Raw genomic sequence first — 26,003 nt, 5'->3', positions numbered from 1 at the left:
TCTCTGTCTTCTTAGATCCGGCCTCACATCGCCACTTTACGCAAGTACACCTACGGGAAGCACATTCTGGCCAAACTAGAAAAGTATTACATGAAGAGCGGCTCTGAGCTGGGTCCCATCGGCGGCCCGACAAACGGCCTCATGTAGTCCCGTCGACACTCGGGTTCCCCTGAAGAAGAGAAGGAGCCCCATACCCCTGTTCTGTGAGAGATGCTCCTTAGCCATAGGGGTTAGCCTTCGACACCCTCTGTCGCCCCCCCCTTTTTTTTTTTTTTTGAGGGGAATTACCAAAAAAACAAACAAAAAGAAGACAAGTCAACTCACCTAAGAACGCTGTGACAACTGACCCCTGTTGCTCTGCCGCCCCTGGTGCAGCCCAGCGCGGCCCCCAGGGGACGCACAGTCAGCAGGGTACTTTTTTTTTTTTTTTTTTCCTCTTTTTTTTCTTGGGTAAAGCACAAGCCCATTGTTAATGATGTTATTGATGTATTTGACTGGTTTTCATATTATCTTGTACATTTAGTTTTTTACCTTGTAAATTCTCTGTAGAAACACAAAACTTATTACACATTTGCTCAAATTTACAATTCCTACAATTAACACCAGCAAGTGATTTTATAAGGCTGAACTGAGTGAACCTTTTAAGAGAAAAAATACAAACAATTTCACTTGTTTTTTGTAACTAGACGTATTAAGTCAGCTGTTCTAACAGACGTCCAGGCAATTAAATCTTATATTTGTATATTACCCCGTGCACAGTAAAATTTCTCCCATGCCAAAGCAGCTGATGGATTAGTTTTTCATATAGGCATAAGTGATCCAGAGGGATTTAAACCCCTCTATCCACAGGGGACTACTACTTGTCGGTGCCACCGTCACTCAAAGGTCTCTTCAGACCAGTTTGCAAGCTCGGCTTTGGGGATTGGTGCTCTACTCCTAGGGTCGTGTTTTTTCAGATGGTGGCTTTTTCTCACCTCTTTTTCCAGGCTTACGTTTGGGGCCCCTGTTTACTCAGCAGCTTGATGATTCGGTACTATATATTTCAGACTGACCAACCTGAGCTGCTGCATTCAATGAGCCCTCACTTTGAGCCGTCTTTTCCCTCATGCAGAGGATCATTGGGGAGGGGGGGGTTATGCTAGAATTAAAAAAAAAAAAAAATCTACAGTTAAATTATAGAAGCGGAGCATGAGGTTTGGTTGTACAGCGGGCGTGTAACCTGGTTTAATATTAACATGAAATGAGTAGTGCGGGGGGCCTTTTTCGTGGGGATAGTTGGGTGGGAGTGGGCTATGTGTTGGCATGCTGTGACAGGTTTTAATCCTTGGAATGATTTTTTTCTTTATCATGTTTTGTGTAACATCTTATGTCTTGTAGTTTGAGATGAACACTGCCCAAGAAAACGGTATCTTTATGTACTGAATAATCATCTCTTGCATAGAAGTAGTTTAGCGATGTATAGCATTTTTACGTACGAGTAAATTGTTGCTTTTTGGGTAGGGGGGCTAGCAGCAGTGATGGGACCCCCACCGCCTGAAGGTTAGAGTAAGGAAACAACATGTTGTGAGCTTATCCCAGCTTTGTACATCTGAGGTGACATGAACGAGAGCTTGTGGGATAACTTTGAGAAAGGGATGCTGGAGGAATATTTTTAATGGCTCTGTTTCTGTTTTTTTAAACAACTTTTCTTTCTTTCTTTTTTTTTTTCCATTTGATTGGGTATGCAAGTGCATAGGTGCAGGCCGGTGGGGCCTTTTAAAGCTATACAAATCACCTGTAATGCTCGTAGTGATGGCTTCTTTGCTTCATATGAATAATTGTAGAATACATGTAGTATATGTGCAGTTAATAAGTGTAAGATTATTAGTTAAATTGAAAAAAAAAATGTCTAGTCGTGGTGTTTGACAGGCCTTGCTCTAAATTTGTAGTGATGCTTTTATTTTGTCTGTACAGTTGTACATTTGTAAACGTTGATGCTGTAAATGGGATGTCTTTTACACTTTTTTGGGGAGAAAAAGGCAAAAATTGTGCATTTTGATGTGTGTATATTCATCACTCCTTTCCCCCTTGAATATAATGTATACAGTTTTATTTGATCAAGTGTTATTTTAAAGAAAAGAAGACTCTATGGCTTCATAATCTGGCATAGTTTTTTTTTTTGTTTTTAATCCGCTTTGGGAAAGGCCAGCCTCTATTTGTACTGGAGCTGTAACATCCACTGTTGATAGTCTTTCTGATGTGTGACAGTTTAAAAAGAAGAAAACAAAAACACTCTGTACTCAAAACAGAGGCTGCATTTAGTCCTCTCTGCTACCATGGAAACTTCACAGGATATGACAAGAATTATTTTTGTACAGAAGAGTGCTGTATTTTGGAACAGCTACTACCTTGTAAGCAAAAGCAATGTAAAATATTGTCAATTATATAAATATGAACATATGAGTTTTGTCACACTGTCAAAGTCATGTACATTTTCAGGTGGCCTTATGTACATTTCCAGATGTTAGATGAAGAAAACAAACTCATTTTTGGAAGCAGAATTGTGACTATGTATGATTAAACTGTTCTTCTAACATTTGACCCGCATGGTTCTGGTTTCTCTCATGTTTGTAGTTTTTTTTTAAATGTTTTATTCTTAAGCATGAGTTACTCTGAATAATCAGCATCCAACTAAAAAAAAGTTGCCTCGACAGGTTTGGATTTACTTAAAGGTATATATTGTCAGTAGAACTATTCCAAACTTAACTTTGAATGATTATTTGTGACAGAAATTCTGATTAATTATTTGTTCTGAGAATGATTTAATGGTGACGTGAACATAGCGAGCTCAGCTCTCTCTCAAAAACATCTGAGGGGAAAAGAAAAACTGATACGCCCAAAATATTTACTATATTATACTATTTTAAGATACTTGAGTGTTTTGCGCTACTTTGTCGTTCTACTCTTCAACATTTCAAACAGTTAATGTACCGTATACTCTTGTACCCTACACCAGAACATTTAAAGCATCTATAGCTGCTTTCTAAGTAAGATTTTGCATAATCTATCATAAAGTTATTTTTTGTATTTAAGGGAAGTATAAGCTGAAATGGAAAATAATTTACCATTGTTCATCCAGAGGCACATCAAACTAAATGTGGTTTCTAAATCCTCATTGCACAAGGTCTGCTTCTCTTGAGTATTTACATTTTCAGGTACCTTTTATATGTATACTCCATACAAAGTCAAAGGCATATATACTTCTTACCTCATAACATTTAGTTTGTTACCGTATTCTAATTCAAAAATTAAAACACTTTTTATTTTGGTACTTTAACTTTATTTCAACGCAAATTTCTCCTGGCGCTGTTTTTTATTTATGGTTGAATTTTTTTATTATGATTTTTCATAGAATTCAAAGATTTGAACACTTTATCCATCAATGTACCTGAGGAAGGACACATTGTTTTATCTCAGGGCATGTGTTCAAGTTTAATGTGCCATTGAAGTGGTTTGCTGATAAAGTGAAGTTCATAAAACCAGTAAATTATTGTTGTTTTTTTTGTAGTTCTCTGTAAACACTATAACTGAAGTTCATGTTGTTTTTCGTGGTTTATTGGTGGGCGTGGTTTCTCAGCCCTGCCGTCAATGAAAATACCTGATGAGGTCCTGAGACGAGAGAGAGAATAAGATAAACCGGTCGCCGAATCGACTGAAACATGAGGACACCCCTGACTGCCTGTTTTTGTATAGCTTTGGTGTTTATATACCCAGCTCATACGTCGGTAAGTCATTTAAATTCTGTTTAAATAAGTCAGACAAACATTTTTATCAGCTACCTCAATCTCGTGCTCACCTTTATCACTTCCTGAAGTTAGCAAGGGCTTGTTACTGACATACCAAGGTGTGTTTATTTTAGAGCATAGGCTGTATGTAAGCTTTGGTTGTGGTTAATGTTCGAAGCCCTGATACGTTTTTTTCAAAAAGTGTATTTTATTTACAGCACTTTCATTTGTTAATTGTCATTTGTGTGTTTAATTTGATAAAGGTTTATTTAAACTCATTAGACGCTCATTGGTTGGTGTCAAGGTGATTATTTCCGTCTTCGGAATAAAATGTCTGGGGAAAAAAAACAAAAGAGTGCGTAGAAGTCAAGATGTTAACAACCACAGGCAGTGCTTTTAGTCAGAGGACATCTCACTTCTCATTTTGTGGGGACTTTAAAAAAAAAAAAAGGTGAAATTACCTGTGGCTTTGGAATTCCATTGAAGTTGTTTCCATTTTTACAAACTAACAGCATATTTATTACATAAATATTTAATAGTTCCACCATAATATGTTTTGACCTGTTTGCCCGAGGCTTATGGACATTAACACATCAGTGCTATATCCAAAATGTTTACTTATAAAAGCACATAAATTAGGGTTGTTGAATGACCCTGTTCACTACTCCAAGACTGATATCATTTAATTCCAGTGTTTAATTGTTACTCAAACATTAACGTTCAAGAGTCTTCTGATTATGATGTAAATTTGACATATTGTGTGTGTATTAAACAACGTAGATATTAAATTAAAGGCTATGAAAAATGCATTAAAATACTAAGTAAATAAAGTAGTGTATGAGAAACTACAATATTTACCTGTTAAAAGTAGCATGATGTAAAGCAATGTAAATATTGCAGTAAAGCTACTTTTAAACCCCAGTATAACATACAGTACTTTCTTTCCTTCCACCAGTGAAATTTGGCCAGCTGTAGGTGCGGCACTGCCACAACTTCAGTTTAGTTCAATATTTTTTTATCAGCATGACTGTAACAGTGACAAAAATGCGCTGTTGACTCACAGCAGGGAGATTACTGGTTCGAATCCCCTCTGTTTGGAGTCTGCACGGGTTCTCTCCGGCTTCCTCCCACAGTCCAAAGACATGCTCGTTAGGTTAATCGGTGACTCTGAAATTGCCCGTAGGAGTGATTGAGAGTGTGACTGGTTGTCTGTCAGCCCTGTGATTGACTGGCAAACATCCATTGGTGTACCCCGCCTCTTGCCCAAGACTTAATGCATCATTCAAGCTTCATGACTTGTGTTTCCAGCAGAAACATTGTAAGTGTGCACCGACGGTTAACACACAGACAGCATTAATACAACTTAATATCCAGGAAGTACATGAGATTATTTTTGGTATTTATTTTCAGATTTGTGTCTATCCACCTGGCTTTAATATTAAAGTCTAAACACAAATTTGAAATTTCCTCCACCGATCTACACCCAACCTTTGGAGCATCAAATCTTCATTCTCTGCAGCCTTTCAAGCTCTCTGGAAAACATTCAGAGTCTGAAGTACTTTGCAATGGTTACACTGAACACAGCTTATAAAGTCCCCATCACTGAGTTATTTGGCCCAGTATAATGCTCAATTTAATTTTAATTTAATTTAAGGTAATATTATTGCAGCATTACTTGAGCCTTGAGACTTTAAATGCAAATTGATGAGTCAAATAAGAAGCATTTACTTTTAAGAGCTTTCTAACGTGATGCTGAACAGCTAAACACAAAACTAACAGACTGTGTTATTTTCCCTTTACTGCTTTAACCAAAGGGTGTGGTAGTTATACTTTAATTCAAGCTATATTCTCAACTCATTAACTTTATCTGTGATAACATGTGCATCATCGTGGGTTTGGCAGCCACAGATTGTGGGACTTTGTATCTGGACTGTGATTCATGTCTTTATTGCTTTCTTCTGGAAAGTACCTCTAAACGCTTCCTTAACCTCTTGTTTGTTTTCACATTGCTAATAATAAGACAGGAAGCACTATTTTTGTACTCTTAGTCAGCAGTGAGCCACATATTTATCCTCATCTCTTTTTTCTTCTTCCATGTCATTAGGTCTCTGGCACTCCTGAAGACCTGGAGGGATCAGGATATGACCTGGACAGTTCTGCGTCCGGTTCAGGGGATTGGTTAGAAGATGGTAATGCTGAGTACCATAAGAAATTGTTCGTCATCCAATTTACATTGTGTCCATTTTTGCAAAAGGTATATTTAATTGTCTCCGTTTTCAATCTCATCAGGGGAAGATGAAGTAAACGAGGAAGTCCGAACTTTAACAGAAATCCTGGACGATGGAGCCAAGAATCCCTCACATGTATGCCATGACTTTTTTTTCCCACTGTTGTTCATCTTAAAACAATGACACGGCAGGGATATACTGTGATGTCATGTGACTGTTCCATCTTTTGTCTTCAGGGTTCTTCTTTCATGACCTTTGACAAATCACAGTGGCCCCCAAAAGACAGCTACGTTATTTTGGCCAACAGGAAAAGTCTTTTGGAGAACCAAGAAGTCGTTGGCGGTACGTCCAATATGATGATCTGAATTTCATCAGAGTAAAACTATGTGTAAATGTCTCTTAACTCAGTAATTGATGTTTACAGGAGTTATTGCAGGAGGAGTAACCGGATTGATACTTGCAGCTACAGTGGCAGCCGTATTGATCTACAAATGGTGGAAGAAAGATGATGAAAGATACACTCTGGGCCAGCATAGAGCTTCAGACGAATATTATCACAGACAGAGCAGAGATGAAATCGTTGTTGTTTGAATGTTAACAAAACATTCACATCATGTTTTTTTAATGCCATCATCTCACATACCGGAAGCTACTGTGGGAGGTGGTTGCATGGGGAATAGCAGTTATTGTAGCACTTAATTCACTGTATATGCTGTTGCTCTTTAATCATTTATTTATATTTGCAGACTATGAAAGATTATTTTATATAACTATTCTTTTACAAAGCTTTCATGTGAGGCTTTGACCTGGTAAGACCTGTTATAGACTATACGAGAGTGTACAAATGGAAGACATGAATGTCACAGTTAACACAGGTTCAGTGAATCAAATGAATGATGGCCGCATTCCTTTTAGCTGTTGTAGGCACTGTCACACCGTCACAGATAATAGGACACTGAAATGGAACAGAGAACTGTGAATGTAAGCAGAAACACCTTAACTACTCTGTTAAGAAAACTCTCTGCTGCACAAAAAGCCTTTTAGCGTACCTTTTTGGTGGCTCCCACAACTATATATTTACATGTGTTGGATCCACTGTGTTGAGCAGAAAACCTCAGTGTTCACCTCTAAATGTTTGGCTTAATGACCCATGTGATATATGAATGAAGAATCAAAACTCGTTTGGGGTTGTGAATATAAATAATGATTTGGTAAGGATGATAGAGCTGCTAACATGTAATATGTTATTTTGTCAAGATGTGAAATAATCACTATTTTTATAGTCTTTAATTTTTAATAAATTATTACTGTTTAAATCCTTAATATATTGTTATTTTGTAGCGGCATTATATTGTAAATATTGTCTGTTTAAACTTATTTAAGACAATGAGAGATCATTATGTAGCCTACATATTAATACACAGTTATATTCAATAAAAGATCAGTGCAGTACAGTGATTTTTATATTCACACCAAACTGTTGATGAAACTTGCTTGGATCTATTCTCCTGATCTTTATTCATTGTTTCATCCTCATGACTCTGATGAAGGCCACAAGCTGAAACCTGTCGGTCTAATTTGTTAATAAAATTAATCTTTGTGCTACAAGTGTTGCTGGAGCTTTTTGACCTCTTCCATTGTTTCACCTATCCATCATTATTTTGAAGTAATGTGGTAATGTGTAAACAGTCTATGGTGTAAACAGGTTTATGTTTTTCTTGTTGTCTTTAACCGTATTTGATCTCTGTCATGCATGTTCTTCTCTTTTTATTCATGTAGCCATATGTAGTCTCATTTTGCTCCCATGTATGATGAGATTATTTTATGGAAGTCATGATAAATTTAATTTTGATCTTGAGTTATTACAAAGGGCTCTGGAAAAATGCTCAAAAAAACACACAATATATAAACAAATAATACATATAAGAGGGGTAATCTATCATCATCAACCATCAACCTTTATTTAAGTTCTCGGAGAGATCATTGAGGGCGACCCTCATTTACAATGATGCCGAGAAAACATACATAAATGATAAACAATGAGAAATTAGATAAAGCTACTACAGAAAATAAAATCAATAAAAGAGCAATAACAACAATAAAATATACACACTAAAATAATTTAAAAGCTTGAAATTACTACAGTGTTAAGTCAGTAATTAAAATTAAATAAAACAGTTACAGTCAGGTATTGGGCGGCTAAAAATAATATTTCTAAAGTGTCCATAAGGGATAAAAGTGCTCAAATTCAGGTCCTGTTGTAAAATATTCCAGGAGTTTGAAGCACTAACACTAAAAGCAGTTTTCCCCAGGTCAATCCTGGCATGAGGAACCTGGAGAACCAGCCTCTGGAGCGGGTTAAAAATGGACCAGGGTTCAGATGTAACAAGGTGATATATGATGGAAGCTTTCCAGTGAGGGCTTTATAGATAAAAAGAGACCAAAGTGCGTCAGTAATGGATGTACAGCAATCAAGATACACGAATAGAAATCTGCAAAAAGTTAAAGTAGTCTACCAACAAGGCCCCTGTGCCCATTAACGATAAGGTACCAAGGAGCATCTGAGTGCTTTCCTGACCTGATTGGTGATTAAACTTTGTCTTTAGACAAATCTATGATATGCAAAAATTTATGTCAGGCTGCATGGGCGGTTCTAGGCAGGGGCCAACAGGGGCCAGTGCCCCTGTAACACTGAGCTTGGTCCTCCCCCTGTGGCCACCCCTCGAAAACGAAGAGCCCCCCCCCCCCCCCCCCAATAACACTATACACAATATTTGACTCAACAACCAGACTCACAATCTACTGTGATATAACTGAAACAAATGTAAATCATGGTATTTAATGATGTGTGCTATTATTTGGCATAATATTTTGCTTTTAGTTTCGTTAGTTGCTTTGTTGATTAAATTTATTTTTATTTCTATTTTTTCTTCTTGTAGCACTTTGAGATTTTTTGGGAAAAATGTAAAGTGCGTTATAAATTAAATGTATTATTATTATTATTATTATTATTATTATTATTATTCATAATAATAATAATAATAATATATTTTTAAAGTGATTATCTTTGTCTATTCTTCACCTGGGTTTAATGTTCCCCTCTGACAAAACAACTGGCCCCCAGTTTGGCCCCCCTCAGTAAAAGTGGACTAAAACCACCACTGTCAGGCTGCCAATCGATATATTGATTACATTTCATCAAAATGCACGAAAATGGCTCAAATTAAGTGATGATTGTAATTTCTTCATAACCATTGGATCAAATCCCTGTCAGTCAAAGTGAATCCTCTTAAGCCCCGCCTCTTCCGGCCCGTCAAAAGCGTTTGTTTTTGGTGGGCGTTCCTCCGTCATCGTTAGCTGACTTTGTCGATGGTGAGGAGATTTTTTTTTTTTCTCTCCCCCCCCCTCTTCACTAACAGCTCCGCCGATGTTTCTTCCTACGCTCGTGGAGGACATGCATCACTTCAAACCCAGTCGAGACAGATTGTACATCACCAGGTGTTGTGGATGTTGCCATGTCCGGACGGGGACCATCATCCTGGGAACGTGGTACATGGTACGTAAAATGGTTGATGGGAGTCAGGCGAGCTAACAATGCTGGCTAGCGCCGTCCAGAAAAAAAAAATGCACGGAAGTCTTTCCGAAGCAGCGAGTTAATATCGTGTATCGTTGAAAAAATGCAAACTGGAAAGTATCAAGAAAAGCACAATGTAGACAATAACTACTCGCAGCTAACACGTGGGAAGGACATTTTGACTAAATGTTGTGTAGGACATTAGCCTGACTTAGCAACCCGACACACCGCTGAGACTGTCAAATCACAACAAGCTGAATTCACTTCCATATATATATTTTTTCCCCCCACATGCATCTGGATTAGATCACATTTGCAGCTGGAGTCGATAACTTTATGTCTCTTATGCTATCCTGAAGCAGCAGTCGTTGCCCTCTGCCCATTTTTTTTTTTTGAAGCTGGTTTCTGCAGCATTGTGATGCAAACCCACAGCTGAGTTAATCTCTTCTCCTTTTGGCGACATCACATAACACATGACCCTGTTTTTTTTTTTTTATTTTGCTTGCGTTTCTTCATAAATCCTCTCTGAAGATTTTTTTTTTTTTTGCCAGCTGGACAATGTTTGACTCACTAAAACACGTGAGCCACGTTTCTGTGTCGTCGTCGTCCACACACACACACACACACACACGCACGCGCACACACACACACACACACACACACACAGAGCACTCAGACACCTGTGTTCAGTGGATGTTCAAGTCTCATACTAAAACCACTCGTTTTCTTCACTTGATTTCTAGTTTGCTGGTAAAAGCTGTACATGTGATGGATTTGTTTATTTATTTTTGTTGTTGTGCCTCTTTAATTTAGTTTAGTTTAGTTTATTTGCACATTTTTTTGAAAGAAGAATCAAACAGAAAAAATAAAAAATAAAACACATGTGCAGGTGAGGTAGAAACCCATGAGGGCGTATCTCAAAACCTCACCTTAAGAGATTAAAGTAAAAGTAAAATACAGTAAAAATCAACAAAGTAAGAGTATTTACTATCACAAATACAATTTACCCAATTGAAAATTACATAATGACTTGATGACTTAAAGGGCTGTGTTCAGATATTTCAAGTTTAAGAAAATGTACAAGAACAAAGTTGTGAGACGGTATGAAAGTGGCGTTTTGTGTGTGTTTTCCTTCTACTTTCTGAGGAAGTAAAGACTGAATTGTCAGATTTGTTTTATGTTGGCATGATATTCATTCACTGACTGTAATTGGACAGAACCATCCAGATATTTCTTGTTTGCTTTTTGAGTAAAGGGGGGGCAGGCGAAACAAGAATTATTCTTCTCCCTGCTCCTTTACATACATGGGATAAAGTGTGATTTTTATTTTTATTTTTCCCTTTTCTGTTGTGTGTTTTGACATGTACGGAACAAATAAAAAAAAAGAAAAGAAATGAAATTAAGGAGTATGACAGGCCAATCCATTTGTAGGTGTTGCTAAGGGACTTTTTTAAGTCAGCGGTCAAGTGTAAACTGACTTTCTTAAAAAGATTTACTACAAATCCATTGTGATCTTGAGCCTCTCAGCTTTGTTGACTTCTGTAAACAAACAATTGGTCGTCGCTTCACGACATTAACTTTGATCACAAAGTGTCTCTCTCCTCCCACACACTGATTTGAAGGACTTATTTTTCTTTGAACATTCAGACCACTTGTTGAAAGAAAATACTAATGTTTGAAGGATTGGTCAGTAAACGCTGACTCCCAGTAAGCCGGTCTGTACTTAAGGTTGTAAACGTTTTCACCCAGCCTCTTCTTGAAGTTGTCAGAATACATGGAGCGTTAAACACGGTTGATAAAGAGAGTATCTTAAAGTCTTGAAGTGAAGTGGACAGACGGTCTTTGCATAACTTTTAGTCTGTGTTAAAGTCCTGACATTGATAATAGTGTTTTGTTTAGTCCATTACTCTCTTGGTACAGTCCACTTTCAGTTCCCTTTTCATAATCACATTTCTCGTCAAAACAAATTTTTTTTTATTCAAAGCATTAATGAAGTTTCCTTTTTCCTTCCTTCCAGTTAATCGTTAGTTTCAGTTAATTCCAGGCAGTATGGGTAATGTCATTTCCTGCAAAATTGCTACAACTGGTTGTTTGTGGTGTAGAGTTTATTTTCTCAGCTACTTGTAAATGCAGCGTTTGTCCCATCGGAGAGTCCTTGAGTTCTTCAGATGGCTTTCCTCATGGCTGCATTCTCACATGACGATAACGTAACCTTGAAAAAAAAAAATGGGGAATGAATTGTTTGCTGTTATCTTTCCTGTTTCGTCCTTGTCTTAGCGAGTGGATTTCACACAGCATTCACACAACAAACCTTCAAAACCCATTCCAAGCCGTGTTTTGAAAGTGTCCGTTTTGCGAAAGGTGTCCTTTTTTCATATTTGAATTTCTTTTAAAAATCTGTCTTCCTCTCTGCAGGTTGTCAACCTGTTGATGGGCATCCTGCTGACTGTAGCTGTGACCCACCCAGAGAATGTGCCCACTATTGACTTGCAGTATGAGGTCATCGACCACTACTTTGCCTCTGACAGGATGTCTGGTAAGTAGTGACAATCTAAGTGAGTTATTGCATGGCCTAACAGACTGGATTCATGCTCGTGTAACTATTCAAGTCATAGTTAGAAACATTTTAGAAGTGTAGCGAACAGGTTTTCCACTTGCCCATGAGGTTGTCATGTGACTGACTTTCCACAGGGAGCACAGTTCCCCCCCAAAACAAGTCATGAGGTCAACAGGGCCCTGCTGTACATGTTATTGGTGTGCTGTTACTTTGTACTTCCTTAATGAGTGTGTGGATGCTGGCTGGCTGTTTGTATTTGCATGCAGGGCTGGCGAGACGATCCGAGCGCCTTTTCTTTCTAGCTGTTGGTAGTTTTGTAGTCACTTCATCATTCTCAGAAACAGTGACTCAGCAGGGGAGGAAGGGAACCAACTGGGATGGGTTGACCTTCCCACAGCATGCTAATGCCAGCGCAGAGCGCAGCGGAGGTTGTCCACAGCCCGCAGAGCCAATGTTTGTTTGTTCCACATAATAGGGCCGTGAATAAAAAGCGAATTAACTGATTGAGGAAACATTTCAACATCCACCGCTCACTTTTAGTTGTATAGTATTTTTGTATTTTGAGGAAATTGGAAAGTGATTTATAAAATGCTAAATATTCTCCCCTTCAGTGCTCTGCTCTTTTTACTTTGTGATTGTGAGCAGGATATTTGTGGGTCTATGGACCCTGTAAAAAAAAAAAAAAAACATATATTTTGTTTGCCTTTATTAGATAGGACAGCTGAAGAGAGACTGGAGATGTTGGAAAAAGAGAAAGCGGGGGATGAAATGCAGAAAAGGGTCGGTTTCAAACCAACATCCTCTGCTATGAGGTCTCTCTCTCTCTCTCTCTTTCTCTTTTTGTTTGTTAAATAGAATAGGTCAAACATACATTGTTAAAGAACACTATACACATTTTAATTTATAAGAGAAGTATAGGAGGATTTATGAGGTCTGCTTTATGGTGTTTTTTTTCTTTGTTTTAAACATGTGATATTAGATACATTTTGACATATCTGATCTTAAAGTTGAGCTGCAGACCGTCCTCTTAATAGTTTCTTAAAAATGTTCTGCTTGAGCGACAGACATACCAAAGAAAAACCTCTGAACTGCATTGCACAGCCGCGCTCTCACGGGCCTCCGCTCTCCAGTGCAACAGGCGAGACAGTTTCAGGAAGTAAAAAAAAAAGAGAGCGAGTGATGGGCGGAAAGAGGCTATGAAAAGCAGACCTATTAATTATCCCATACCAAGTTTCATTGCATGTTTGCAGACGCTACACGGCTGAGAGCGAGAGGCTTAATGCTCCCCAGAGCTGGCCTTTTAAAACAAGCGTTAGCTGTAAAGAGAGAAGCCCTGGAGACGGTTTCACTCTCACTGCTGCAAAGAGAGCAGTCAAATGTATACATCCATCCACACTCAGCGAAAAATACATCCAGACTACAGATGAACAGAAACGCAAATTAATCCCTCTCTTACTTATTCTCCCACAGAGAATGCCTGTGTTGGATTTGCCATCTCTCTGCTGATGCTAACTATCAGCGCCATGATGGTGTATGGAGCGATCACTGTAAGTCTTTACAGAGGATATGTCTATTTTTAATTCTGTTTTGACAGGAAGCACTGTATTAAAAGACCCTGTCGCGGTCCTTATGCAAATATGTAATCCCAGAATGTGCATCGCTGTCGAAGTGGTTTAATAAGAGCAGCAGAGCAAAAGGGGCGAGCGAGGCGTAAGAAGACGGAGGGGAATCTGAGTTGGGGCGTTGTGACGCAGTGGGAGTGTAGGAAACAATGACTTGTCTTTGTCATCTTCACCTCACAGGCCTGTCTGATGGCATCAAGACTGACAGGTTTGATAGCCCTTTGATGTGGCCCAGCTTTAGGCTGCGAGTGTAGATGACTGCTTGGTTAAAGTATGACACGCATCTGCAGGCTCGTCCAGCGTGGCTGTCTGTGTGAGAGTTATGCTTTAGCTGAGTAAGTACATCCTCCCAGACTGCTGTAGTAGGCTTTTCCTTTTCCCTTTTACGGTGTGGTGGTTCACAGTCACTCTTGCTGTAGTCTCCCAGAAAACACTTTGAACATTTGAACCATTGTCATATACAAACTAGATTTGACATGTTTCTGTGTAACGTAGGAATGTAGTCAGTGAAGTAGTATTTCTTTTTTCTTTACCAGGGCGATATTATACTCTGTATTTGGTAGAAACGAATACCTGTAGATATCCTTGTTAAGTTCCCAAGTTGAAAGACTGAGCTGTTTTTTTTTGTTTTTTTTTAACCTGGACTGAGGTTTGTTACAGTAAAAAAAGCAAAGTTACAATGACACACTTCCTGTTTCTGTAAGCAGAATCTTACCCCAAACCACATGGGATGATTCAGTCACAGTCTCAGAAGGACAGATGTTTTGAATCCAAAAACCCTTTGATTGGACACGAAGAAAACAACTTCTCAACAGTTCGATTCTTGGAGCACAAATGTTGAACTTTAAAACATGAAATCTGAAGTTTTATGCCACTCTTCAGATTGTAAATGTCTCCTCCAGCGTTCAGTTTGTGGGCGATAGAATCAGCCCATTAGATAAAGATATAATCGACGTGTGGAGATTAGGTTAAAGGAAATGGTCCTCATACAAGAGTTTGTTTTATAATATGAGGTCTGTGGTCGTTTTCCTCAGCATCGTGACGGCTGGCTCATCCCGTTCTTCTGCTACCAGCTGTTCGACTTTGCTCTGAGCTGCCTGGTGGCCATTAGCTCTCTCACCTACCTGCCCAGGATCAAGGACTACCTGGACCAGCTGGTCAGTGCCAACTGTCTAATGTGACTCAAGAATCACGAGTCTGATCCTGTTGATGTTAGGAATGTGTGACTTCACCGCTCCCATGTTTATTTTACCACAGAGATCCCTGACAACACAAACAACACAATCCTGGTTTTACAAAATACGCCTTTTTAGACCCCGTGTTTACCGAAGAAAAGGAGCACAGGAGAGTAGTTCTTATGTCAGTCTTACATCTGCACACATTAATAATAAGTGCTTTCCTCCTACTAGAGGACACTGTTGACATTTTGAAGAACATGATTCCACATTCAGAGAGACTGGGAGCGAAATGGTCGACACGGCAAATGAACGGCTGACTATGCTGCTGTCGTGTCAGAGACCCTCGCACTAATTATCACAGCAGTGAAGTAGCTCTGAGCAGATGAAGCTCTATGGAGCTTCGGGCCTTTTTTTCTGTTCGTGCTGAAAAAGGATCTGAAGCTCTTCGGCTTCACAGTCAGAAAACACAACAGTGACATCTAGTGGCCAATAACTAATTGACAACTGGTAATGCTGGAGCCAGAGCATTACACAAACTGGCTGATTTTATTAGTTTGAGTTTAATATATATGTACATTTTCAACAAAGCTGCATGTCAGTATGTGTTTCTAATTATGTTTATAACTGCTGTCCAATGTCCAAAAAGTTAGAGCATGACCATGATATCAAGTAATGTAAGAGGCTGGAGTGTTCTCAGTCACTCTGTGTTCTGAATTCAGGATTCTGGAAAAATAAAACTCTTCTTTTAGCCAAAATTCTTATAATAAAAAACAAAGACTCAAAGACTCATCGGACACTGTTCTTTTCCTCCTCAGCCGGACTTCCCGTATAAGGACAACCTCCTCTCTATGGACTCCAGCTGCCTGCTGCTCTTTGTGCTCGTCTTCTTTGCCTTTCTCATCATCCTGAAGGTGACATGATCTCTCACAGCTTAACCTGGTTTATGTTTTGTCTGTTTGTCTTCGTTTAAGTTGTCCACAGTGATATTTGTTGTGCTTTTTCAAGAAGATACAATACAACAGGTACACACACAAACAGTGAATACAAACACAGACACAACCAAGGCAAAAAAAAATGAAAATAATTAAACGAAAATGAATCAAATAAGAACATAAAGGGAAAAAGGAGACAAAAAAAACCCATCTCATGTGATTCTTATGTAGCAGCTGTGTTGAGTGACATTACTTTGGCTTAGTGGTGTATGTCAGTTTTTTCGTGGTTAGATAGTTGAACATTTTTTTAAAACAATGTACCACTGTCCGCATCTCAGTGCTTTACCAGGCTGTTGCACTAATGTGTTTAGCCTGAAGTGAGCAAAGAGTAAAAATCTCTTTTTGTATCTGAAAGTCTCAGATACGGGTGAGACAGAGCGAGCAGAGCTGTTCAAGCTGCATTTAAATGTCTCCTGGTGTTCTGAAGTAGAAGAGGGGACGACGTGTTTTAAGAAGCTCCAGGAAAGATAGTGTTGTTAACCTCATTAAACCATAAAACTCTGAACACTATTTTATCTTTTGTTTTCCAGGCCTACTTGATCAACTGTGTGTGGAACTGCTACAAGTACATCAACAACAGGAACATGCCAGAGATCGCTGTGTACCCTGCCTTCGAGACCCCTCCCCAGGTATAAGATAGAACTTTCTTTAAGCTGCTCTCTCAATGATCTTTAAGATTGTTTTAATTAGTATTCTGTACAGTCAAAAAAAAAAAAACTCTTGACACTCATTGAGCTAAATTATATGTAATGCTGAGGAAAGGCCAGCAGATGGCGCCCCATTCGCACAGACAGTCTGACAAGCATAAAGAGGACAGTCACTATGATACACTGTACATCAGTTAATTGGATTCTACCATAACCATTTGTTACCAATAACATTTAGATATATTTATTATGTACAGTTTCCATCAAAAAGGACTTAAACCATTAAGATATTTTTAAGATATCAAAGGATTGTTTATCCGATGCAGCAGAGAAAACTGCACTGTTCTCACGTGGTGAAGTGAACTCAGAATGAGGAACGGAATTATTTCCATCATCACATACTCTGCACTTTATGTTGAATAATCATTAAATACATTTTGTTTTAAAAAGTCCAATTGAATTCCTGAAAGCTCAGGTTGACATATTTCACTGGTAGTTTTTTTTTTTTTGCAACATAACGCTGAAAACCAAAACATGAACGGGTCACTATCATAAAATCAAAGGGGGAGTTTTTTCCTAACAAAATGACTTTTCACCAGTAATCAAAAAACAGGACGAGTAATTGACAGAGTCCGAGCCAGCTGATAGCACGTTCAGCTGGAAAAAAGAAATGCTTGTTGGTGTTTGTCTATGCAGTAACAGCAATCTTCATCTTTTTATTTCTTCTCCTTCAGTACATCCTGCCCACTTATGAGATGGCAATGAAGATGCCAGAGAAGGAGCCACCTCCTCCTTACATGCCCGCTTAAGCACCGGCCCTGGTGCCAAAACACACACACACATGCACACACACACACACAACCATATGCATTCCTACTTTCCCTCACTAACCCTTTCTGAGCACCACTAAGCCCTTACCCCCCCCAACCCCCCCCCCCCCCCCCCCCCTGTGTATGTGTAGAGCCACTTAAGCGTTTAGTTCAACCCCTCCCTGTGTATTTCTAAAGAGCCTTCTGGAGGTGTGAGAGGAGAAAAGGTGGGAGAGACTGAAGTCTGCGTGAAATAAAATGAATGAATGTGATGTTTGAAAAGCAACAGAAGCTGCTACCCCTCCCACTCTCCGGCCTTTTTTATGTCTTAGTAAAAGGGATACATGTGAAAATAACTAGCTTGAAATGCTTTCATAGATCCAGCACCATCCTATCTATAGATTGATATGAAGTGTAAAAAGAATCTATTATGACAATCCACTTATTATAGCTCTTACTGTTGAGTTGTGTTACTTTACCCCCCCCCCCCCTCCCCCCCATTATGGAGATCTAGGCTATTCCATCTCAGTACTGAATGGAGTCTGTAGCACTTTTTTGTCTGTTATTTATTTAGTTTTGCTGTGGTTCAGTTCACTTCCACCAGCCCCCGACGGTCTCACCACTTTCTACTGCCCCGATGTGTTAGCGACGCTAGTGAGGAGTTTCCCAGCTGAGAACGAGACCGTAACAGCAGAGGGAGCTGATGATGGATCATAGTCTCTGCTTCTTTCTCATGCCACATCTGGAGCAAACAGCTGGTCTTGTGAACATTAGTAGTTGCATGCCGATCATCAACCTCCCTCAACATTATTTTGCTGGTTCTTATGATTTGATCTTACTGTAGTGGAAAAAAAACATTTGACTTCAATAAACGTTTAAAAAGAAATGGACACCATCGTGACTCTTTTTGTTCAAGTTAATTTAAAGCAAATGTGAAGATCTTTAGGTAAGGCCTGTCTGTATGATTCATTTCCTTACTCATCTGCAGATGAAGATCATTTAAAAAAAATTTAAATTCTTAAATTGTGGGGTTTTTTTGGCAGTTAAGACCTCATTGATGCTGGCTTAAACTAGTTATTAGGGTTTTATATAGATAGTATAGATTTTGATGTAACTTAAATCAAATTTGGAATTCAGAACAATATGATTCTCAAACAATAAGTCATTCATCAATGTGGATGAATGAAATGTTAAAAAGAAATGGCTGATTGCTGATTTTTGGTAACATAAACGCTTAATTTAGCCGAATGACTCACATTATTGACAAGATCAAAAAGTAACTAGTGAGGCTCAACCACCAACCTCTGCTTTAATGCCTTGACATAGAAGGAATTTACTAGTGAGGACAGGTTTTTTACTTAATCTGTTTGTTTTTTTTTTTTTAAAGCTGTTATAGGTGATATACATCCTGTGAAGTGTACAGCTGTAGGGTAAGCTGATTCCAGTATCTTTAGTCTCAACCTTTTTAAATTAGACTTCACTTTTACTCCAGCTGATACTTTGTGGAAAGTCTCTTAACACATTTAAACCTCAGGGGGAATAACTTATTTAGCGCACTAAAATAACAGGTGTTAAAGAAGGAAATGTTACTAATCTTACTATAGTGTAGGCTGCAGCTTTGCAAGTAAGAAATATTAAAACAGGACGAATAAGAAGAAAAAATAAACTTTAAAAAAAAAATGTAACTGGGCTGTAATGTCCCTTTGTGGTCCTCTGAGTGGTTTTCCACACCGTAACCTGCAGGTCATGTCCCGGCTCTGGATTGGGCGAACGGTTTGACGTGTGGCACCGGCAGCCCCTCATATGTGGAGGCGGTCAGACCCCCCCAACCCCCCCCCCCCCCCACTGAGTTGTACAAGACCCTGTGAGGCTGACAGTCGCCCCGGAGAGCAGATCACACCATGAGGACCCTGAGAGCAGATATGATGAAGTCTTTCCTATGGAGCCTCTTGTACTGCGGCTCACTGCTGCTGTCTGACGTGAGGGCCACGTACCACCTCAGTGCAGGAGACCCTCACCTGTTGGCCGCACAGAGCCACGCACAGAGCAGACATAATGGCAGACCACCATTCAGGACCCTCAACCCAGCAAGTAAGTGTCACTGAAAACACTGTTTAGTTTTCTAAAACAAAGTTGTAGCTATATATGGAAGACAAATTCAGAGTAAATTTCCTTAATTAGGCTAGGCCTACTGCTGCAGTTTTAAGGTTTACACCTACATGAATGTCACTTTATATTTATGCGTCACTACATTAAAACAAATCTGTACTTTTTACTCCACTTATTTCACATGACAGTCGTGGATTCTGGTGACTTTTCAAATGTATTGTTAACATAAGCATAGTGTAGCCTATAATAAGTTTATTTTAGCGTTTTGCAAAAATACATTGAAAATGCACGATTGGCTTCAAGAACAATATTTACCTGTACGTGGTTTCCAACGTTACATATACGGTAGAGTTACTAACTGTTTCACAGAAAAATAGTTGAGAAAAGTCAATAGAAGATTTGCAATGTAGGACCTGTACTTGTAATTGAGTATTGTCGTTGTATTTATTTAGTTTTTTTTTAGTTTTTTTTTTTTTTAGTTTTTAGTTTTAAGACTTGTGAACCTCTAAAATGCAAACAGAATTAAAAGTAGATATTGTCAAAACTATCAATTTTTTTTATTGTATAGTTTCAGGCTATGGATACACATTCAAAGGGGATGTGCTCTCTTCATTATTTAATTTTTGGTAGTTTAGTTGGAAAAAATAAATAATTCTGTATGAGCTTGCCTTTGTGCAACCTTATTCTAAAAATAAGTGGAGGAAAAAGTAGAACCTTTCCCTGTGTAATGTAATCAAGTTGACGTATAAAGTGAGGTTAAAGGGATGGAATCAAGTGTTAAACTTGGCCGGTACAGTGAAACTGCGAATGGCTCATTAAATCAGTTATGTGTGATTGATTGTGTGGCATTTCATACCAAATATTGTTTTCAATGTGGTATAGAAATTTGACTTTTGACTTGAATAAGCTGCTTTCCATTAACAGTGAACAGTAGAAATCTTTTTCTACAATAAGGATTTGCAGAATATATTGCAGACAAGTCATTTTAATTTAGTCTTCTTGACATTAAAGATATCATTTATAAGGACATTGCTGGTTTAAACAATGATTTATTAAACGTTATTTATCCAGCAGTGTAATGCCAGAGTTTTACTCTGCTCTGGAAAAAGAAATGCATGAAAAATGTAAATCTTTACTGGATGTTTCACAAGCGCTCTACAGGATAATCCAGCTTGTTGCAAACACACCAGCTGGCTGAACTTACACTCGTGCTTCAACTAATAATTTGTCTGTGTCTCAAGAAAGCAAAAGTTGTTTATTTCAACACAACTTTCCAGTTTACCTGCTTTCATCCTACTAATGTTTTCTATCACTTCTCCTTTCTGGTGGGCCTGTAGTTCACAGAAGTGACTACACGTATAGAGGAGGGTATCACTACCACTACCAGCCACCCAGGATCCCTCCACCGGTATTGTTCCAACCCCTTCCTCTATCTCCTCCAGTGACTTACCACAGACCTTCAGTCCCCATGCCCCCCTATCACCACAGATTTAAAGGGCCAGTGTTACCACACATGCACCACATATACAAAGGTTTATCTCCACCTGTATCACACCATCCTCATCAAAGGCTCAAAGGCCATTTCCACTACAAAGTAAAAGGTCCATGCCCAGAAAAGTCAGACCCAACACTACCAACACCACCTGTGCTACTCCCCCCCACAATCCCTCCAACTCTACCAGAGCCAACAGTGCTGCCAACTCAGCCAGAAACTACAGAGGCACCGCTGACAACCGTCATGCCAGTGTTGGTGACCACTGTGGAGACCACCGCTCCTGTGACGCAACCGGTCAGTACCCAAAGCGGCTTCATCACCACCGTCAGTCCTGTGGAGACAGGTAGAAATATTACCAGTTAGGTTTGCTTTCCAACCCAAACACTGCTCCTCAATGCTTACCACGTTAGATCTGTTTGTTTTACCATCAAAAAGAATATAAAGAAAAGAAACACCACCAAATCCAATCATTGTTTTAGGTAAAGAAATAAGTCAACCCTTTTTGTGAAATAAACAAATTCTCAATATTTAAGAGGTAAGGAAGTAAGGAACGATCATCCTCTCATATATATATCTCATATATATGCTTTCATCCAGATAAAACCACTTTAACATCCAGCTGTACATGTAAGACTGTAAGATTTCTTATAGAGAAATTAAATGTGGAAACAATGTCTTTACATACAATGACTTTTTTTTAATGAAGAATTAAATTGTTTCAGATCGTTTTTAAGTAGTGGAAAAAGTGGAAATTCAATCTTTCTTACAACTGTCTTGTTGATTTTATTTGTTATTATTATTTTATTTTACACCAGCTGAAGTGTAAATAGGCCACATAGTGATTGTATGGGGTAACACGCTGCCTTTTGCAATACATTTGTGGCGGCTTGAGGTGTAAGGTGCTTATTTCAATCCATCCAAAGTCTGAACAGCAATTTACATGTCTCAAGAATTTGAGCTAAAACTTGAAATAACTTGGAAATATGAGTTTCAAGCTTTAAATGAGACCAAGCATGAACTGATCTATTTGTGCAAATTACGAGCAGAGTCACTATTTTTAACTAAACAGCAGAAATGTAGTTTAGTTGTGTAGCGTGTGTGTTTGTGATTTGTGTTGTGGGGTCCTACCACTGTCTCCAACTTCAGGTGGGATGTCACTCTTTATGTGTGGGCATCGAGCATCCTTTTCTTTCAAGATAATGGGGAAAAAAAGGATACAAATGATGAAAATGGAAAAAGTCTGATGACACTGAAATGACACAGTACAAACTATGGCTTACTGTATAATTTCAGTAGAACTACAAACTTTCATTTTACCACTGCAGTGATGCACAATACTGTCCTTGTGTCACCTTTGGAGCATATATTCTGCATCCCTAAGTGTCCTGTGTTTTGTTCCTGAACGTTAACTTCGCCCCTCTAACTGTGACAGTGAAACAAGCTTGAATAATTAACTGGACTTAATCTGCTATGGTTTGGTTGATCACCAGAGACAGACTCTCAGTGCAGGAGCCGTCCCCTGGACCTGGTCTTCATCATCGACAGCTCTCGCAGTGTGCGTCCTGTTGAGTTTGAGAAGGTGAAGATATTCCTGGCCGACATGGTTGATACCTTGGACGTGGGCACAGAAGCCACCAGAGTGGCTGTGGTCAACTATGCCAGCACGGTGAAGATCGAGTTCCTGCTCAAAGACTATGGCAACAAACCCAACATGAAGAAAGCCATCTCCCGCATTGAACCCCTGGCTGCCGGCACCATGACCGGCCTCGCCATCAAGACGGCCATGAATGAAGCCTTCACAGAGCAGTCCGGAGCCCGGCCTCGCTCCAGGAACATCTCCAAGGTGGGAATCATCGTGACAGACGGGAGACCCCAGGACCAGGTGGAGGAAGTGTCCGCAGCAGCTCGGGCTTCAGGCATCGAGATCTACGCTGTGGGCGTTGACCGTGCCGACATGCGCTCCCTGCAGCTGATGGCGAGCATCCCCCTGGAGGACCACGTCTTCTACGTGGAGACCTACGGCGTTATTGAGAAACTCACCTCCAAGTTCAGGGAGACGCTGTGTGGTAGGACAAAGAGACCCATGAGACCTTTTCCCCACCATTAACCCTAGTTCTAGTTCCTCAGTAAGGGGCACCTTCAGTCTACAGGGGGTTTTGCTGCACAGTTCGGATCAGTTACTTTGTTATTGGTGAATTATAAACTTTGAAACACGAGGGAAATACTAGATGCTCTCAACCCCCACATGGACTGCAGATGTCGGTACTAGAACCTGCTTGTGTAGTTGCCAAACTAAACAAGGGTAAAGTCTTGGGGCCACACAGCCCTAAACTTTCAGCTTTATTTTTTAAAGCAAAGATTTAAAGGCCTATTGATGACTGTTCATATGTTATGCAATTAGTTATAAGGCATTATGCCATTTTTGTAACATATTTCCAATGTTTCAGAATCAGTCTGACGTTTGTCTTATCCCTCTTGTACTTGTGAAATAACTTGTCCATGTTACTGTCTTTGCTGTTGTACTAAAGGTTTCTGTGTGTTGTCCAACACACAGTGAACCTAAGCAGTTTGCAAAATCACCTTGGCTGAGATGTGGTGAAGGATGAAGTTCTCCACTACAAATAACATGTGGTCGAGTACAAACGCAGAGGAAGAGCTTGCAAGTATCATTTATTGAACTTGAACAGGCAAAACAATGTATTAAAATTGGAACCAAAACTGGCTGCAGCATTGAAAAATAGAACATATTTTTGCATTTATCCTCCATTAGAAATAGAGGTTAAGTAGATGTTTGCAATTTGCAGAGCATACCTTACCTTCAACTAACTACCTATTTGTACTATGTTGTATGCTAGCACACGAAACCGTATTAATACCCTGTTTTTATCCCCGCCTTATTGCAGGTTTGGACCCCTGCGCCATGGGAAATGACTGCCAACACATTTGTGTCAACAGCAATGCCTCCTATTACTGCCAGTGCCGGGATGGTTTTATCTTGAATGCAGACAAGAAAACATGTTCCCTGAAACGTAAGGGCGTACTGTATGGAGTTTTGCAGCAAATGTTGATATGTTTTTTTTTCTGCTGTGATATTGATGCTTTAATCATGCTTCAAAAAGAAATGTACAGTGTGTGTTTGGCTTCATAACATCACCTCAAACTGATGCATGACTTTGCTATTATTCTCTGTTGACTGTAGCATTTGTTGGACAATTTTCAGGTAATATTATCAAATTTGATTCTTTACATCTTCTTTATTATTGATAACTACTTGGGTGTTTCCCAATGTGCTTCTTTTTGTTCAAGCTTTACTTCTTTTCCATCCCAGTTGGAAAAAGTAAAGTGGGTGTTTTTCTGTGTGTACTCTCTACATGATCTGCCACTCTGATGTGAAATGTCTTTCTCCTGGGGAAAGAGGTGAAGGTGGAGGTGGTGGAGGATCCCTGTAAATGTGAAGCCAGGCTGGTTTTCCAGAAGAAGACGCAGGCTGCCATCGAGCAGCTCACAGCCAAACATATCCTTCCTGTTGTTTCAGATGGAACACATTTTCTGCAGCACGTGAAATTTCACTGAGGTCACTTATTCCTACCAGCATGTCGTGTATATGTTTAAAGAGACATACCGTATACCACCCATTTTTCATTTAAGTGTTCCTGTAAATGTATTTCCTTGACTGATCTCACTGGTTGCTGTGTCTGGGAGAATAGAGCATCTGGAGAACATGGTGGGCCGTGCTTAAAGCTGGACTTAATGGTAGGTGTCGACAGCTTTCTCTCTGGGATGTTTTGTAGTTAAACGACCTTCTATCAACCGCGCACTTTGACCTTTTGTTTATTTACTTCCTGCAGGGACAGCTAGATGGTTTGCTTCCTGTTATCCACTCTCCCATCACGACGGGATGGACATCAACCTCAGATGGTGTGAAGTTATTGACTGGAGTAAAGAGTTAAAATAGAGTTCATTATGTTTTTTATTGATATTAAATGAAATGTTTTGCTGTAAAAGCAGTTTGAGTAACGTGATGTAAAATAATGAACCCAAGAATAAGAGCATTATTTCCATTTCTTTTGTACTGTTGTATGTTTATGTTTTGTACTATTTGTTCTATATTGTATATAGTAGTTTTGTCATATAAGCTATATTCAGTAACATATTATAATTGAACAATGACTTCATGCTCTGAGCATTTAACCAATTATCAGTTAACTGTATGTCATATGTTTGCATATTCTCTTTATCATATAATCTCTGTTGTAGTTTTAACCATGAAGATTTATATTGTTACAAGTTGTATTGTGTGTTATGGATGATGAATGTTAAACTTCTATGTCCAAACATCCTTGTTAAGAAAATGTGACCACAGGAATCGGAAAATAAAACGAAATAATAAATAAAAGAAAACACTTGTTTTTGCTTTTCTTTTCTGTTTTTATCTACACGGTTATACTGATAATATGTGTCCAGATAGCATTTACCAACCATGTATGTCCAACTGTAATGTATTATCTTCTTTTTCATTCATTTGTAAAGGTGTTTCGATTAAAAAAAAGTAACACAACAGAACTGCAATAAATCATTCTTTAACATTTTATTCTTTCAAGTCTCAAAAATAAGATGTAATTAAAAAATCATCATCACAAAATGACTAGCCGTCTGGTGCAACACAGTCGTACATGGATGAATTTTGAATTTATGTCCCCCACACCCTAATTTGGTGTGGGTCAGATTTAGAGGGGGGACAGACCACCCAGTTCCACAAGCTGACCACACCACGGTTAACATCAGTAGAAATATCACTCTGTAATATACATGCATGTCATGCCCCATGCATTCATTGTGAAAAACAATTAGAACCAGCTACACACAAGACAAGCACTTTATAGAGAGGAAATAACAGGAAGTGGATTCATTAAATGTCTATTGCTTTAAAAATTATAAAGACTAAATCTAATTTAGTCTTAATTCGTTTTAACTCTTTACTTCTAATAGCAGAAACTTTCACCTATTAAAGATGTTCAAATGTATTTG

The 26,003-nt window shown here is 38.9% G+C and overlaps 3 protein-coding genes across 7 annotated transcripts in view; all 3 read left to right on the top strand.

The window, feature by feature from the left end:
• LOC109989637 (apolipoprotein B-100) overlaps positions 1-7,600 on the top strand; it is a 44,529-nt gene extending 36,929 nt beyond the window's left edge. Inside the window, 5 exon segments of the mRNA XM_065964115.1 lie at positions 16-3,764; positions 5,869-5,953; positions 6,054-6,127; positions 6,229-6,334; positions 6,417-7,600. Of these exon segments, the coding sequence (XP_065820187.1) occupies positions 16-147 (132 nt within the window). The 3' untranslated portion in view covers positions 148-3,764; positions 5,869-5,953; positions 6,054-6,127; positions 6,229-6,334; positions 6,417-7,600.
• Positions 7,601-9,333: 1,733 nt separating this feature from the next.
• Positions 9,334-18,261, top strand: laptm4a (lysosomal protein transmembrane 4 alpha). The gene is made up of 7 exons (XM_020641531.3): positions 9,334-9,548; positions 11,982-12,102; positions 13,594-13,670; positions 14,780-14,902; positions 15,739-15,834; positions 16,446-16,544; positions 17,297-18,261. The coding sequence occupies exons 1-7, from the start codon at positions 9,420-9,422 to the stop codon at positions 17,369-17,371; spliced, it is 720 nt and encodes a 239-aa protein (XP_020497187.1). The 5' UTR covers positions 9,334-9,419; the 3' UTR covers positions 17,372-18,261.
• A 968-nt stretch (positions 18,262-19,229) lies between these two features.
• Positions 19,230-25,564, top strand: matn3a (matrilin 3a). 5 transcript variants are annotated; one of them, XM_065964137.1, is made up of 8 exons: positions 19,239-19,462; positions 20,818-21,318; positions 22,466-23,041; positions 23,879-24,004; positions 24,175-24,195; positions 24,391-24,489; positions 24,659-24,728; positions 24,824-25,564. In XM_065964137.1, exons 1-7 carry the CDS (start codon positions 19,273-19,275, stop codon positions 24,712-24,714), a joined length of 1,569 nt encoding a protein of 522 aa, XP_065820209.1. In that variant the 5' UTR covers positions 19,239-19,272; the 3' UTR covers positions 24,715-24,728; positions 24,824-25,564. The 5 variants fall into 5 exon arrangements, with proteins under 5 accessions (XP_065820213.1, XP_065820209.1, XP_065820210.1 ...); XM_065964141.1 differs by lacking the exon at positions 22,466-23,041 and having other exon boundaries at positions 19,230-19,462; XM_065964138.1 differs by lacking the exon at positions 24,175-24,195 and having other exon boundaries at positions 19,241-19,462.
• Positions 25,565-26,003: the final 439 nt, after the last annotated feature.

This window comes from Labrus bergylta, chromosome 15, assembly GCF_963930695.1.
Source record: "Labrus bergylta chromosome 15, fLabBer1.1, whole genome shotgun sequence".
In the NCBI taxonomy this organism is placed as follows: Eukaryota; Metazoa; Chordata; class Actinopteri; order Labriformes; family Labridae; genus Labrus; species Labrus bergylta.
This window is presented reverse-complemented; position numbering and strand designations above follow the sequence as displayed.

Coding starts and splice junctions, on each gene's coding strand:
- laptm4a (XM_020641531.3), top strand. CDS start 9,420: ATGTTTCTTCCTACGCTCGTGGAGGACATGCATCACTTCAAACCCAGT. Junction 9,549..11,981: donor TCCTGGGAACGTGGTACATG/GTACGTAAAATG, acceptor TCCTCTCTGCAG/GTTGTCAACCTGTTGATGGG. Junction 15,835..16,445: donor CCTTTCTCATCATCCTGAAG/GTGACATGATCT, acceptor TTTGTTTTCCAG/GCCTACTTGATCAACTGTGT.
- matn3a (XM_065964137.1), top strand. CDS start 19,273: ATGAGGACCCTGAGAGCAGATATGATGAAGTCTTTCCTATGGAGCCTC. Junction 19,463..20,817: donor CAGGACCCTCAACCCAGCAA/GTAAGTGTCACT, acceptor GTGGGCCTGTAG/TTCACAGAAGTGACTACACG. Junction 23,042..23,878: donor GTTCAGGGAGACGCTGTGTG/GTAGGACAAAGA, acceptor GCCTTATTGCAG/GTTTGGACCCCTGCGCCATG.